Source organism: Geotrypetes seraphini, chromosome 5 (genome assembly GCF_902459505.1).
Source record: "Geotrypetes seraphini chromosome 5, aGeoSer1.1, whole genome shotgun sequence".
NCBI lineage: Eukaryota > Metazoa > Chordata > Amphibia > Gymnophiona > Dermophiidae > Geotrypetes > Geotrypetes seraphini.
The window spans coordinates 267,452,765-267,469,702 of record NC_047088.1 but is presented as its reverse complement, the minus strand read 5'-3'; the positions used below and the strand labels follow the sequence as shown (position 1 = coordinate 267,469,702).

The following is a 16,938-nucleotide window of genomic DNA, read 5'->3' as shown; positions in this document are numbered from 1 at the left end:
TGTCCGGGATTATTCTTTTTTTTTCAGATGTTCACCATTCTTATTCTCAGATAGATTTTTGGGGGGTTTCCGAGGAGGTTCTTTTGTGGGTAGATGAGGTGGAGATGGCATCTAGGGTGTGGTCCGATCATTCTCCAGTTTGGTTCTCTTTACATCCTAGGGAGGAACGTCATGGTAAGACATTTTGGCGTATGCCTGAGGGGCTATTGTTGGATCCGGCTAATATATCCCAGCTAACAGACAATCTTAAAGACTATATCCAGCTTAATCTTACCGAAGGAATTTCTCCCGTGACGTTCTGGGAGGGTTTGAAATGCGTTATGAGAGGCAGGATTATATCCCTGGGGGCTTTTCGTAGAAAAGAGCGTAGTGAACAGGTGGAGAGTCTCAGGGCCCAGTTATTGGGGCTGGAGGCTCAGCATAAGAGGGAGGGTGGGCGTTTGAAGGTATTATCTCAGATTCAGATAGTGAAGGGTGCTATTCAGGACCTTGAGTTGCAGGATATAGTGCAGCACTTTGAGCTTCTGAAGCAAACTTATTTTGAAATGGGTAATAGAGCAGGGTGCCTTTTGGCGCATAAACTTTGTAAGCAGCGTATGCAAAATTATATTCTCCAATTGAAGGGTCCGGATGGAGTGCTTTGTCGCCCCTCCGGTGATATTGGCAATATCCTTACCAAATATTATACTGAGTTATATACTGAGGAGGCTGTCACTTCAGAAAGGGAGGTAGTTGCTTATTTGGGACAGGTGATCCTTCCTAAGTTATCTTTGGAGGAGGCAAATTGGCTTTCCAGACCTATTGAGGAAGAGGAAACATTGCTGTCTATTAAGGCGCTTCCTTTAGGAAAAGCTCCAGGACTAGATGGATTTCCCAATAAATTTTATAAATGTTTTAGCTCTTTTTTGGTTAAACCTCTTACGGAATTTTTTAACAGCTTGAGGGAGGGGGGGGGGGGGCGAATTGCCTTGGTCCTGGAGGTTGGCTGGGGTTACTTTGTTGTTAAAACCTGGAAAACATCCAACTGATAGAGCTTCTTATCGTCCCATTTCATTGCTTGGAACGGATTATAAAACCTTTACGGGGATCTTGGCACGTCGCTTGCAACAATATCTGGGGCAGTTAGTACAGGACGATCAGGCAGGCTTTATCCAGGGTCGGCAAACCTTTGATAACCTATGCCGGGTGTTTCATATTATTCATTCTGCTCAGGCGCAGAAAGCACCAGCTCTGATTCTGGGAATTGACGCCAAGAAGGCTTTTGACAGGGTTTCTTGGCCTTTATTGTTTCAGACGTTATCTGTTATGGGCATCTCGGGTCAATTCCTGGAGTGGACTAAATCCCTATATGTCAAACCTTTGGCGACGCTTAAGGTGAATGGTGCTTTTTGTTCGGAATTTGAGCTGGCTAGAGGTACTCATCAGGGGTGCGCATTGTCTCCCCTTCTCTTTGCATTAGCAATGGAGCCTTTTGCGCAGAGAGTGAGGGAGTGCCCCCACATAATATGCATTCCTAGTGGAGGGTGGGAACAAAAGATATTTCTTTTTGCTGATGATATTCTTCTCACACTCAGGAATCAGGGGGAGTCCTTACACGGGATAGTTACAGCTTTGGCTGATTATGGGCGGGTTTCTGGGCTTCGAGTAAATATGTCCAAGTCTGAGATTCTTAATCTTATGATTGGGGGACAGGAGTGTTTAACCTTACAACAGCGTTTCGTTTTTCGTTGGGCGCCCCATACTTTAAAATATCTAGGAATATATCTTACGGCAGACTTCACCTCTTTATATGATGCTAATTATCCTAGCTTAATGCATCAGCTGAGGGAAGACTTGGATAGATGGGAGCAGTTGCATATTTCGTGGCTGGGGAGGGTGAATGTGATTAAAATGATGGTATTGCCTTGATTACTCTATCTGTTTACTGCTTTGATGATTCTCCTTCCTCGGGCTTTTTTTGAGCATTTACAGCGTCTTATTTTTTCGTATATATGGAGACGTAGGCCTCTGCGGGTTAGTCGTAAACTGTTGTTTCAATCGAGGGATAGGGGGGAGGGGATGGCGGTCCCCAACTTTTATTATTATTATATTGCGGCGCAGGTGCATTATTTGTTGGCATGGCAGCAGGAGTCCCATAAGACTTGGGTGCAAATGGATGATTGGCTTTTGGGTGATATTTCTCTCAGACATGTCCCATGGTATGACTTGGGTCGGATTTGAGCTATTGCTAGAAGGGTTACACCAGTATTGGGGTGGTTTTGCGTTTGTGGGTGTTATTTAGGGAGAAATTGTTTCCAGAGCAGGTTTATTTTCTTCAGATTCCAATGAGGGTGGCAGAGGGTTTCTTCCAGGTCAACTTGATGCTCGATATCAGGTCTGGGAAGCAGGGGGGTTGGTAACGTTGGGACAGTTTGTGGTAGAGGGAGCTTTGGTTTCGACTTCCCGTATGCAGGAGGAGTTTGGTTTACATGGGGCGGATCTTTTACAATATAATCAGGTGGTAGACTTTCTTAAACTTTCTTAAACTTTCTTTTAGATAATACTGTATGGGATAAGGTGTGAGAGGCCTCTAGTGGGCGGGGGTGCATTTCTAGACTTTATGGGTTGCTTCTAGTGCATGATACGCATCCGGTGCATTATTTTGTTTTTTGGGAGGCATTATTGGGTCGCACTTTTACGATGGCTCAGTGGAAGTCCATATTGGTGGAAAATGGATATAAGCTTTTATATCGTTGGTATTATACCCCCGAAAGACTTCATAGGATTAATTCTAGTATTTCTGATGAGTGTTGAAGAGGATGTGGGGAGCTAGGCACATTTGAACATATCTGGTGGACTAGTCCATAGGTGGGCCCTTATTGGGATATGATGTTCTCTTGCCTATCGGATATCAGTGGGTGCTTATAGTTAAAGATTTGGGTTGTGCCTTGTTGAATATGACTCTACTGGGAATCCCATCTAAGTTCTCCCATATTCTTGTGACTGGGGTCAAGGCAGCGTGCTTTTTGTTGGCGGCTGCCTGGTGCCAGGATACAATTCCGTCGCAAGCACAAGTGGTTAATAAAATGGATTATGTGTTTCATATGTCTAAATTGACAGCTTTAAAATATCATACTTAGGAGCATTTCTGAAACAGTGGAAGCCTTATATTGACTGGATGGCCAGGAGGGGTGGTTGATTTCTTATTTATATTTGATATTATTTTGCATCCAGAACATGGGGGTGGGTGGGAGGGGGGGAGATTCTGGTACTGTTTATTTGTATTGTAATTGCATTGTGGCACAGAGTTATGTTACGACAGTTTGGTTGGTATCTGTTGGTTTGTTTTATATTCTGTATGCTTTTCAATTTTCAATAAACATAAAAATTAAAAAAAAAATAACACTCCACTTCTCATAGATCACTTCATTCAAATTAGATCTTCTGGTCCTAGCCAACAAAGTCGAAGCAGTATAGCAGCCCGGAGGGAAGCCACTTCTTGTGCAAAATCTACATTCTCATTCAAACTATCTCAAGTCCCAGGGAATGTGTAAAACACTTAGCTGCAGTCGTCTTACAACCGGGGCTCCAAAGCAACAAAAACGCTGTATTCAGCAAACCCAGAGCGCTGCAGCTACAGACACCCGATGGTGAAATCGCCGTTTCGCAAAGCTGCGTCAGAGGTTGGATCCTACTATCACATATCCAAACTTTGGATACCAGTTTCCATGCAGATCACTCAAAGTACTCCAATTGACTGGAACTCAAGGCTCTTGAACCCACCTGATGAGTGAGCTTACAGAAGGGGGGGGGCGAAAAACAGCCGGCATCCTGCGAGATACTGCTGAGCCTCTTATGGGTGCCTAACAGCCTGTGCTCAAACCCCTGCTCAGAAGCAGGTGAGAAATAAACGTGGGGATGGCCCCAAATTGGAAAAAAATACATGTGCAGGCTGGCTAACAGCTGCAAACTGGAGTCTACTTCTTCTCTATGCAGGCAGAGCTGAAATCAAGGCAGAAGCTCCGGGCACAGAAAATACCAACTAGTGTCATACTAGGTTAGCCATGCTTTGTAATACTATGCTCCCCATGCCATGTCATGTCATATGTTCTAAAAATAAATTAATACAAGCTGAATATTTTAATAAATATGTAACCACAAAAAAATATTCATAAGATAAATCAACATCAGAGATTTCTGTAAAGCCAGTATCCAACCTAATACGGAGAAAAGACCTCAGTGTTTCCCAGGAATATACCCGGGAAACTTTCTATGCCAAATTTTCAGTTGTCATAAAGCAATACATCCTCAGTCTAAGATAAACTCCGTTTCAAAAACTATAATCAAAAAACTTTTTGCAAATGAAATTTCCAATTTAGCTATTCCCCTGATGCAGCAATTATGCGAAACAGGGCCTGTCGGGAAATCTAAAAGGGAAATCTAAATTATTCCCCTGTCCGTTGCAAGTATACAGCACTAGGGATCTGGGTACAACTGCGGCAATTTTTTCAATATCAGAGGATACAGAGTGATCACCTAAGATAAGTGCTGGTTTGCTATTGTTCAATGGAAATTTCATTTGAAAAAAGTTTTTGGATTATAGTTTACCTTAGACCAGTTGTCTCAAACTTGCGGCCCGGAGGCCACATGCGGCCCACCAGGTGCTATTTTGAGGCTCTTGGTATGTTTATCATAATCACAAAAGTAAAATAAAAGTTTCTTGATCATATGTTTCTTTAGCTATAAATTACATATTATTATTAAGTCTTAGCCAAAAGGAAAGATTTATAAACTATAAAGAGTTTTATCTCATGCAAAATTGTCATTTCTTTAATAAGACATTAACTATTTTTTCTGCGGCCCTCTGAGTACCGACAAATCCAAAATGTGGCCCTGCAAAGGGTTTGAATTTGAGATCACTGCCTTAGACCGAGGATGTATTGCTTTATGACAACTGAAAATTTGGCATAGAAAGTTTCCCGGGTATATTCCTGGGAAACACTGAGGTCTTTTCTCCGTATTAGGTTGGATACTGGCTTTACAGAAATCTCTGATGTTGATTTATCTTATGAATATTTTTTTGTGGTTACATATTTGTCATATGTTCTACCATGCTTTGTTAACTATGTTTTACCATACTATGTTTGCCATCATGTCATATATATATGTAAACTTGTAACCCATTCTGATTCTGAGCTTTTCTGGGAGGATGGCAAATAAAACCAAACAAATAAGTAAGTAAATAAATAAATAAAGGTCGAAAACACCAAATAAAATAAGAAAGAGAGAGAACAGAACAGAAACACTCCATCCAGCTTGCGTGCAGAAGGGAAAACCTATGGGTGGCAGAAGAGCTCACAGTGAAGTAGAAGGGACACAGAAAAAATTCTGGAGTGGATTTCTTCTGCAGATGGCTCGCGGCCATAGGGAGATAACCCGCTTGTGTAGAATGCACTGGAATGACCAGTTTCCAGTAAGGCAGATCATAGAGTGAGGGGAAGGGAGAGTATAACAGATAGGTATGAGTGAGGAAACAGATCCTGAGAGAGGGAAGCTGAGGAGTGACAGTCCTTCTCCTTCCTCCTTACAGTTTCATGGAAGAAAGATAATATACCCCTCCGGAGCAGCTCCACGCATGTTATCAAGGCTGAAGGAGAGCGCTACACTCTGCTCATTAGGCAGGCAAGAACAAGCGACGCTGGAGTGTACACAGTGACTGCGGTGAATGAGGTGGGAGAGTCCTGCAGTAGCGGCACCCTGACCATCAGAACTGGTAAGGAACATTTTCAATTGGGTTGGGAACTGTGTGACTTGCCAAAGACAACAATTAACTCATGTAGGCACTGCATCAAACAGGGAAAAGGTAAACCGCGGATCCAAAGCACATGGCCTTAAAAAGAAAGCAGCCATAGATTGTAAGCTTTTGGAAACATATTGTGTATGGATCGATAAATCCAGGAAGAAGATTGCTGCAGGAGCTTTCTCGATTGAGCCTTTTGGGCATCTTGTAAGGATCAAGATCCCAAGGAGATTGGAGTCCAGATATGTGCCCACGCCCCTCAGCCCCGGCCAGTTCCACCCCCCCCAAACCTTCTCGAGCTTTAAGCTGCGTTGGGGGGCCTTTGAGCATGCGCAGGTGAGACTTGAGGATGTCCCATGCATGCATAATGTCACCGCATTGCATCTGCGCATGTTCTCCAGATGCGACCCCAAGCTCAAAGCTTTTCAAAACAGGACAGTCCTCTAAAAAGAGGACATGCTGGAGGGCTGTTGGTTTGTACTATGTGGAGATCCCTGATGCATATTTCTATGAAGAAAGAATATTTTAGTCCCAGTTCTTTAGGCCTTTGTGTTGTGCATCATGTATAAGTTTATACCAGGAATTATTTTCCAGCTGTATCGCCTCCTCCTCCCTCTTCCAAAAAGGATTTGTGGTTGGTACAGTAAGACTCAGAATCTGATCCTGTACAAACTACAAAGTAATGCCTAAACCTTTTAAATGGCTATTAATAATCAGAGAACGATACAGCCACCACTATGGAAAGGAAACAAATTACTACGATATTCCCCATGTAACCTTTACTGCACGCTTTGATGTACTTTGGAAAACTGTGGACTTGGATACGTAGCCTAGAAAACTGGATATCAGAGAATAAGGTTTTGATAGCTTCCCATGGACCTCAAAGATTCTGGTTTTAACCCCTGCAGACCTCACGGATGTTGTCTTACACCCCTCTCGTGGACCCCACAGATCCAGCAGATCAGTAGCTGTGTCCGCAGGAGGGAAGTAAGATGAGGATCCGTGAGATATGTGGAAGTTAAAAGGAGGATCTCTGCTGCTGCTTTCTTTTTAAGGCTCCGTGGGATCCTCATTTTACCCTCTCCCCATCAAGCTTGCATTGTTTCCTTGAAAAGAATTCAGATGATGAAATATTTCCATCTCTCTAGCTCTCCCATCCCTGTGAGACTGTCATTAGAATATTTGGTGCTTTACTTATAGAGTCGGATATTATTAACTTTTTCTCATCCCTGACCTGAAAAAAAGAAAGTTCTGCTTCTGAAATTTAGTCAATAATGTATAAGTTAGTCCAGTTTAAAAAGGTGTCATCTTATTTACTTTTTTAAATACTTGTAAAATTTGCATGAGTCCAAACTATGAATGCTTTTTATGCAGGTAAACCTCTGCTGAAAAAATGAATGTGTTTTTCTAAACAACCCATTCAATGTGCTTTTCAGACAGCCAAAATGAAGGAGAGGACGACAGAGGTGAACTGTTCACATTCTGTCACTGAGGGATGAATGTACCTTTGCATGTCTGAAAAGAGCACTGGCCTGTCTAAAAGTACCAGAAAAGATTGATCTACAATATTACTATTTGCAACAGGGACCAGGTTAAAGCCTGTCTGGACAAATTACAGTCCACACCAACCCATGCCCAATTTTGTGATCAAATGAGAGCAGTTGCATCCATGATTTAATTGACATTCATTGACAGCAATTAGTACTTATGCAGGTAATTGCCCCTAGTCAGTATTCTATAAATTGAGTGCAGAAATTACAGATTATACAACTTCAAGGGGGGGGGGGGGATGACGACGACGTGAGAAGGCGTGTCTGGCAGTTGTACACATGGGTTATAGAATTAGAGGCTGACAGAAAAATTCTTTTTGGCCAAAACAGAAACTGCAGCCAAAACTTATCACCTGGTTTTGGCTGAAACCAAAACAGAAAATTAAAGTTTGGTTGTGCGAATTTGAACGAATGTTATGTGCAATCTTATATCCTACCAAATATACGATGTGTTACAGGGCAACACATTGTTACAAAAAATGTTGTATAAATATGTTACAAAGAATTATACATGCTACATAAAGATATCGAATTGTTATCAAATTATACATACAGTCTAAGATAATATATCATAAAGAGCAGCTGATCATCAACATTGGCTTTGTTTCGAGTGACTTGTATTATTAGATCGGTAGCATGGAATGTTGCTACTTCTTGGGTTTTGGCCAGGTACTAGTGACCTGGATTGGCCACCGTGAGAACGGGCTACTGGGCTTGATGGACCATTGGTCTGACCCAGTAAGGTTATTCTTATGTTCTCTTTGGATTTCTTAAATAAACTTTTTGATTTTTGCAAAACAGTGTGTATAATGTGGTTGTACAAATTTCGATGGGAAGTGAGTTCCCCACTTTTGCTATTTGGTAGTTGAATGATTTAATGTGCGATGTCTCGTATTATATATCTTTCAGAGTTGGAAATGATAGGGTCTGGTTGTTAGAGTTATGTTCATCAGCAGATCTACCCGATAGTTCAGTAAATCTGGGGAAGCTATTAAGGACATCACCATATAGCGTTTTAAATGCTACACAGCATAGTTTGAATTCTATTCTGGGTTTTTTTTTAAAGTTTTAACATTTTTTATTGAATTTTAAGAATACATAAGCAAAAGGCAATACATATTCTTGTATTCATATTACACAATCAACCCTCCAAACACAGAATACAAAACTGTATATAAATATGATCTACAACAGAGTTTCTCAACCTCTTCAAGCCTAACAAATATCAACTGAGTACCCCCCAAGCTCTGCCCCCTGACCCCATCCCTTAAGGTTCAAAGGAGAGCGACGCGACTGGTAAAAGGTATGGAAATCCTTTCATACGCTGAAAGATTAGAGAAACTGGGGCTCTTTTCCCTGGAAAAGCGGAGACTTAGACAGAAACTTACAAGATCATGAAGGGCATAGAGAAAGTGGAGAGGGACAGATTCTTCAAACTTTCGAAAACTACAAGAACGAGAGGGCATTCGGAAAAATTAAGAGGGGACAAATTCAGAACCAATGCTAGGAAGTTCTTCTTCACCCAAATAATAATAATAATAATAATAACAGTTTATATACCGCAATACCGTGAAGTTCTATGCAGTTTACAAAAGATTACAAGAGGTACAAAATGAGTGATCTGAAGAGAGAAGAGAGTGAGAAGTAGGTCAAGAAAACCGTTGTTGAGAGTGGTGTGTGGGTCAGTTGACTAGGCACTTCAGGAATAGGTATGTTTTTAGGCGCTTCCTGAATTCCTCGTATGTGGAGGGCGAAAACAATTGGTTTAGGTCTTTGCCCCATAATGCTGCTTGATGTGAGAGAAGGTGTTCGTGGTGGTTTTTTTTTTTGTTTGTTTTTTCTGGATGCACTTCCAGAGGGTGTGATAGGAGAGAGTACGGAATTGGGGTTCAAGAAGGGATTGGATGATTTCCTGAAGGAAAAGGGGATAGAAGGGTATAGATAGGGGATTACTATACAGGTCCTGGACCTGATGGGTCGCCGCATGAGTGGAATGCTGGGCATGATGGACCTTTGGTCTGACCCAGCAGAGGCACTGCTTATGTTCTTATGTACTAACTGTAATGCAATTTCTTCCATTCATCTTTCATATACACACAATATAACCTTAATACATAATGGTAACCACAAAATTAAAAAAAAAAACACAAAGCACACTGTATGCAGAGAAAATATTAATTATCATTTATATTCATTTCTTTTTCAGAGGTCAAGGCAGATGACTTTAAAATAAGCATTGCCACCTCAGTAACAACTATAGAAAAATATAGTACAAAATAGACAGCGGACATAAATTCTCCATTTTGATCACTAAATGGAAGATAAAATCTTTTTTCCTACCTTTGCTGTCTGGTGATTTCATGAGTCTCTGGTTGCACTTCCTTCTGACTGTGCATCCAATATTTCTTTCTTACTGCCTGCTGCATGCTTTCTCTCCTCCAGACATCATTCCATTCCACAACCAACATCTCTCTCTATCCCTCCATGAGTTCAACTTTTCTTCCTCTCTCCTCCATTCCTATTGGCAACAAATCTCTCTGCCTCTCTCTCTCTCTCACTATCCATCTGTCTTTCTCTCATTCCCTCACTTGCTGCAGAGGGAGTGGGGGAAAAAAGAGAGAAAGAGATCCAGGGTGCATCTCTCCCAGCCCCCTCTATTGCCAAATCCAACATTTCTCCCTCTCTCATCCCATGGATCATGTGCATTTTTCACCACTGCCCACCAACCCCATGCCCATTTGTCCTTCTATCACTCCTCTCCAGCACCATGCCACATCTCTCCCACCATCACTATGTACAACATTCCTCCCGCTTGCATCTCCTTCAATCTGTCCCTCTATTCTTTCTCCACCACCATATCCAACATTTCTCCCTCTCATCCTTCTATTCCCCATGCAGCTCTACCTCACTCCTCTCTCTCTATGCCGTTTTCCTCTTTCTTCCTTTCCCCATGTGTACCATCTCTTTCCCTCTCACTCACACACTCATGTTCAACAATTCTCCCTTTCTATTCCCTCCCTCCTATGTCCCAAGTTAGTGCCCCTTCCTCCCTCCTGTGTCCCATGTTCATGCCTCCTCCATTCCTTCTGTGTCCCGAGTTCGTGCCACCCTCCCTGACTATGGGCTAGATTCACTAAACCTACCGATCCTGTAACAACGATCGCAATACCAGTTTTACTGGTTTTGCAATCATTCCCCGACTCCGACCCGATTCACTAAACTGCTGCCCGATCAATCTCCTACCCGATCTGATCCACCCATGCAAATGAGTAAAACCCCATGCAAAATAGCCAAGCGATTGATTCACTAACAATTGCTTGGCTATTCTGAATCGGGTTGTACTATTGTCAAACCTGACTGTTGCAGACCAACAAGTCTGCATGATTAAAAAATAAATAAATAAAATTTTAATGGCATTGATATTTTGCGTATATTACACACAAAATATCTGCCCGACTAAAAATTTTTTTAAAAAGCCCCCCTCCTGACAAAGTGCCCCCTCCCCCCTCAAACAAACAAAAAAAAATGCCCCTCCCCATGCCTGATGCCGCCACCGCTTCAAAATTATGGCAGGAGGGTTGCCCGCCCGCATCAAACTAATATGGCAGAAGGTATGCCAACTCCCTCCTGCCGTCGGAACTGGAACCCCCTGTTGGAACCCCCCCAAATATGGCAAGAGGGATGCCAACTCCCTCCTGCCGTCAGAACTGAACCGGCCAACGCCCGTGGTACACCCCCCACCCCTCTCCCGATACCTGTAAGTTGGGAGCAGGAGAGTGCTCAGTCTCTCCTGCTCCTCCAGGCTCCAGCAATGCAATCAGGGCCTTAGGCCCTGATTGGCTCAGGCACCTTGGGCTCTTCCCTTTGTTTCGGCCAATCAGGGACTTCCTTAGGCTCCTCCCTAAGGAAGTCCCTGATTGGTTCAGGTGCCTCAAGCCCCTCCCAAGGGAGGAGCCCGAGGCACCTGAGCCAATCAGATCCTTAGGCCTCTCCCTGTGCATCACATGATGCACCAGGGCAGGGCCTAATGCACTGATTGCATTGCTGGAGCCCAGAGCAGGAGGGACTGAGCACCCCTCATGTTCGCAACTTATAGGTACCGAGGGGGTGGACTGGTTTGGTTCCAATGGCAGGAAGGAGTTGGCATCCCTCCTGCCATGTTCGGGGGTGGGGGGGTAGGGGGTTCTGGTTCCAATGGCAGGAGAGAGTTGGCATCCCTCCTGCTATATTAGTTTGATGTCGGTAGGCGGGGCGTCTGGTGGCAGGAGGGAGTTGGCATCCCTCCTGCCATTTTTTGGGGTTGGGGAGGGAGGCTATTTTTCTTCTTTTTTGGCAAGATATTTTGCATAATACACGCAAAATATCTGTTCCATTAAAAAAGAAAAAGAAAAGAAAATTGGCAGAAGCCCTGACAGCTGCTTCTCCTGTCACTAGTGTCAGGGCTGCCCGACTCAATCTCTCACTGAGCGATTGAGTCAGGAGTTTGCATGCAAATGATTTGCACATCCAATCACTGTTTTAAAATCGGCCAGGAATTGGTGAACAGTGATTGAATTGCTATCTTTAGTGAAGTCCAAAAATCATGCCCCTCCTATGTCCCAAGACGCTCCTCCCCCTCCCCTCCTTTCTCCCTTTCTACCTGATCATGTCCCCTCTCTCCCTTACTTGCTCTCTCTAGGGCTACACTCACTTCCTTCAGGGCCATCCAGCTGGGTTGCTCCTTCTTGCCTTCAGCGGCACTTGTTGCAGGGATGCTGGGAAGCGGCTCTTCCATGCTGCACGTGGCTGACATAAGAACATAAGAATAGCCTTACTGAGTCAGACCAATGGTCCATCAAGCCCAGTAGTCCGTTCTAACGGTGGCCAATCCAGGTCCCTAGTGCCTGGCCAAAACCCAAAGAATAGCAACATTCCATGCTACCGATCCAGGGCAAGCAGAGGTTTCCCCCATGTCTTTCTCAATAACAGACTATAGACTTTTCCGCCAGGAATTTTTCCAAACCTTTCTTAAAACCAGCTACGCTATCTGCTTTTACCACCACCCTGATTTCCTAGTGCTTCCCATTCTCCACCAACTTTGTGAATGAATCCCAGTACTGCTCTGTAGCACACCTTGCTATTCTAAAAATGACATCTCCCACATGCATATACAGTAGAGCCCTTGTATCACCGTTAGAACGGACTACTGGGCTTGATGGACCATTGGTCTGACTCAGTAAGGCTATTCTTATGTTCTTATGTCAGCCACGTGCAGCATGGAAGAGCCGCTTCCCAGCATCCCTGCAACAAGTGCCGCAGTGCACCTCGAATACTGTGTGCAGTTTTGGTTGCTTTATCTCAAAAAAGATATAGCAGAATTAGAAAAGGTATAGAGAAGGGTGAAAAAAATGATAAAAGGGATGGGTCGAGTTCCCTGTGAGGAGCGGCCTAAAGTGGCTAGGGTTCTTCAGCTTGGAGAAGAGACGTCTCAGGAGTGATATGATAGAGGTCTATAAAATAATGAGTGAAGTGGAAAAGGTAGATGCAAATCGCTTGTTCACTCTTTCCAAAAATTCTAGGACTAGGGGACATGCGTTGAAGCTACTAAGTAGTAGATTTAAAACAAACCGGAGAAAATATTTCTTCACACAATTAAACTCTGGAATTTTTCTGCCAGAGAATGTGGTGAAATCAGTTAGCTTAGTGGGGTTTAAAAAAGATTTGGCTAATTGAGAAGCCAATAAGCCATTATTGAGATAGCATGGGGAAATCCACTGCTTATTCCTAGGATGAACAGCATAAAATCTGTTTTACTACTTGGGATCTAGCTAGGTACTAGGGACCTGGGTTGGCCACTGTTGGAAACAGGATACTGGGCTTGATGGACCTTTGGTTCTTACCCTTACTCTGCGACCCCCCACACCACTCTCACAACTTTGTCAATCTATCTCAGAGCTTCTCTGCACCACCTCTGCTGTTTCATACACAACTCTGCCAATGCACCTTACTCCTGTCCTGCCTCCTATTCCAGTACTGAGCTACCCACATACATCTCTGGAGGGATTTGAGCTCAGATCTTTGCAGGAGTTGCATTCAAGTACAGTCAATATTTCTTCTTCAAGGAGAACTTTCAATCTACCGTAATTTAATTCTGCTAATACACCTCATCCCCATCTTGCAGCATACCCTGTGGATCCAGTACTGAGAGCACTTCAGTCCTCTATGTAGAACCCCTCAGTCTAAGTACTGATTGCTTTTGTCACCCCTCACGACACACACTTAAACTTTGTAGGAACCCTGCTTCCCTCCTATCAATGTACCTCATTCTTGTTTTGTAGATCCCCTTTCTCAGTACTAAACTCTTCTCCCTCCCCCCACCCAAACACAGAGTCCTATCAATGCACCTCAGTACTCTACAGCTTTGTATTATAATATGGGTTAGCTTGGATAATGTTCTACCAGAATACTTTTTAATCTGAAGAACATAATGGGGAAGCCTGGAATGTGTTACTGGGACAGTGGAAATGCTGATTGTGGGGCTGGTAATCAGGGAGTTCACTCACAGCAGACCGCTTGCAGCTCAGAGGAGAAAGCATAACTCATTACCCTACAAGGCACTGTCTGAAACAAAGTAGCTGGAATATGGCCAGGAGCGTGACTGAGCACAGAGAGTGGACTAAGTCAGAGCTGCATCTGGTTGCCCTGCTCTGACCAGAGTAATGTGTGGATATTACAACATTACAGGAGTGACAGACAGAATATGTTGAGTGTTTTAAAGATCCTCTATTCCTTCTTCCTTGTGGAAACTGCCTATTTCCTCCATGCAGCAGGTCAATATATCAGCTTTGAATTCACGGGAGCCAGTGAGGAAGCCACTCAGCACCGAGCAGCAGCACCAAAGTGTGCTCCTTCTCGGTGCTGCTCAGCAGCTGAAGAAAGCCAGAACTCGTGGCAGCCATCGACCGACTGGGTTAGCAGTGGGGCAGGAGCACCGAAAGCTCGCTCCTGCTCGCTGCATCTCTGGACCACGAGGGATCGACAGAGGAGGTACAACGGACAGGGCAGGGGGGACAGGGTGCAGAGCCTGGGAGGGAGGGGTCTGGGTGCAGAGCCTGATAGGGCAGGGAGGGAAAGGGGCTGGGTGCAGAGCCTGACAGGGGGAGGGAGGGAAGGGGGCTGAGTGCAGTGCCTGTCAGGGGAGGGAGGGAAGGAGGCTGGGTGCAGAGCCTGGCAAGAAAGGAGGCTGGGTGCAGAGCCTGACAGGGGGAGGGAGGGAAGGAGGCTGAGTGCAGTGCCTGGTAGGGAGGAGGCTGGGTGCAGAGCATGGCAAGAAAGGGGGCTGGGTGCAGAGCCTGACAGGGGATGGAGGGAAGGGGGCTGAGTGCAGAGCCTGGGAGGGAGGGGTCTGGGTGCACAGCCTGATAGGGCAGGGAGGGATAGGGGCTGGTTGCAGAGCCTGACATGGGGAGGGAGGGAAGGGGGCTGAGTGCAGTGCCTGGTAGGGAGGAGGCTGGGTGCAGAGCCTGGCAAGAAAGGGGGCTGGGTGCAGAGCCTGACAGGGGATGGAGGGAAGGGGGCTGAGTGCAGAGCCTGGGAGGGAGGGGTCTGGGTGCACAGCCTGATAGGGCAGGGAGGAAAAGGGGCTGGGTGCAGAGCCTGACATGGGGAGGGAGAGAAGGGGGCTGAGTGCAGTGCCTGGTAGGGAGGAGGCTGGGTGCAGAGCCTGGCAAGAAAGGGGGCTGGGTGCAGAGCCTGACAGGGGATGGAGGGAAGGGGGCTGAGTGCAGAGCCTGGGAGGGAGGGGTCTGGGTGCACAGCCTGATAGGGCAGGGAGGGATAGGGGCTGGTTGCAGAGCCTGACATGGGGAGGGAGGGAAGGGGGCTGAGTGCAGTGCCTGGTAGGGAGGAGGCTGGGTGCAGAGCCTGGCAAGAAAGGGGGCTGGGTGCAGAGCCTGACAGGGGATGGAGGGAAGGGGGCTGAGTGCAGAGCCTGACAGGGCAGGGCACTTGAATATTAAGCCGCCTGACTTATATTCGAGTCAACCATTTTTCCTCCTTTTGGGGGGGAAATGGGGGTCTTGACTTATATTTGAATTGACTTATATTCAAGTATATACAGTAGTCATACTTTGGGCACTATTTCTGATAAGTCAAAGGATCATTTTCTGTCACCTATTATATCAGAAATTAGGAAGATGCTAAAGCAATACTCAGTATCATATTGTGAGCTTGGCAGTTGTCCAGTACATTTGATTTTGAAAGCATCAGTGGTGTATTTAAATTTCGTACAACTATGGTTGATGAATAATCATAGCATAGGCACATTTCCAACATTGCATGGTGACATTAAAGGTACACATCTACCCAAAAATGCAAATTTAAACATTTGTGAAGTGACAAACTATTGACCATTTTCATCCATCCCTAAGGTAATAGAGGAAATAAATGCCAAGCAACTTACAGAGTACCTAGAACATTTTCATATTTTACTTTCATCATAATCAGGATTCAGTGTAGTATGGAAATTATTGTAGGATTACTGTTATCTGAGAGTGTGGTGCAGTGGTTAGAGCTACAGCCTCAACACCCTGAGGTTGTGGGTTCTAAGCCTGCACTGCTCCCTGTGACCCTGGGCAAGTCACTTAATCTTCCACTGCCCTAGGTACATTAGATAGATTGTGAGTCCTGTGGGACAGACAGGGAAAATGCTTGAAGTACCTGAGTGTGGTTGTAAAGTCTAGATAATGCAGTTCAATGTTTCTAATCCATTTGACTTGGTTGAAGGCAAAGTAACTACACTTCCCCCTCCGTATTCGCGGGGGTTAGGGGCAGATCCGGCCCATGAATATGGAAAAACCGCAAATAATATTCGGGCTGGTTCTGCCCTTATCCCTGGCTTCCCACGGCTATTTTTAGCCCTGTAAGCCCCCCTTAAGTCTTACCTGGTGATCTAGCGGGTTTTCAGGCAGGAGCGATCATCCCACGCTCTTGCCCCGTGTAGATCGCTCACAGGAAATGGCTGCCTAGAGCTCCCGTAGTCTCTCGAGCCATTTCCTGTGAGCGATGGGAAGATTGCTCCTGCCTGAAAACCCGCTAGGCCACCAGGTAAGACTTAAGGGGGGGAGGGGGACTTACAGGACTAAAAAAGGCTGAAAAATTAAAATTTATTTTTTGGTCAAAAATCACGAATAACCAAATCTGTAGATACGGAATTTGTGAATATGGAGGGGGAAGTGTAGCTATAAAGGATGCCTAAAAGTTTAGATGTCTGACATTACAACGCTCAGCACGATTCTTTTATGCATAGATGTACGATAGAGAATCACAGTCAGTGACATCCAGCGAATTGAAGCGTGTCTATAGAGTTAGGCGTCCCTTGTAGACTTGCCTTTTAAGCATCGCATAGACGTCCTGACTTCTATAACGTTATCGCATTTTAGCGTTATGATGTCATATGCTGGTTTTATAAATTGTATGCAGTAAAATGGCATTCAGGAGGCAGCCCAGTTTTACAGAGGGAGACTCCAGGCTGCTGGCCAGGCTCTTCCTCCCCAGGAAGCACCACCATTATATTTTATTTATATTCCACTTATATCCTAAGTGGCTTTTACATTTGGCTACTTTATCATA

The 16,938-nt window shown here is 44.7% G+C and overlaps 1 protein-coding gene across 4 annotated transcripts in view; it reads left to right on the top strand.

Moving 5' to 3' along the window:
- Positions 1-16,938, top strand: part of SPEG (striated muscle enriched protein kinase) — a 543,710-nt gene that overhangs the window by 169,553 nt on the left and 357,219 nt on the right. For all 4 annotated transcript variants that reach the window (XM_033947131.1, XM_033947130.1, XM_033947129.1 and 1 more), the window contains one exon: positions 5,570-5,752. In XM_033947131.1, the coding sequence (XP_033803022.1) occupies positions 5,570-5,752 (183 nt within the window). The remainder of the gene's footprint in view (positions 1-5,569; positions 5,753-16,938) is intronic.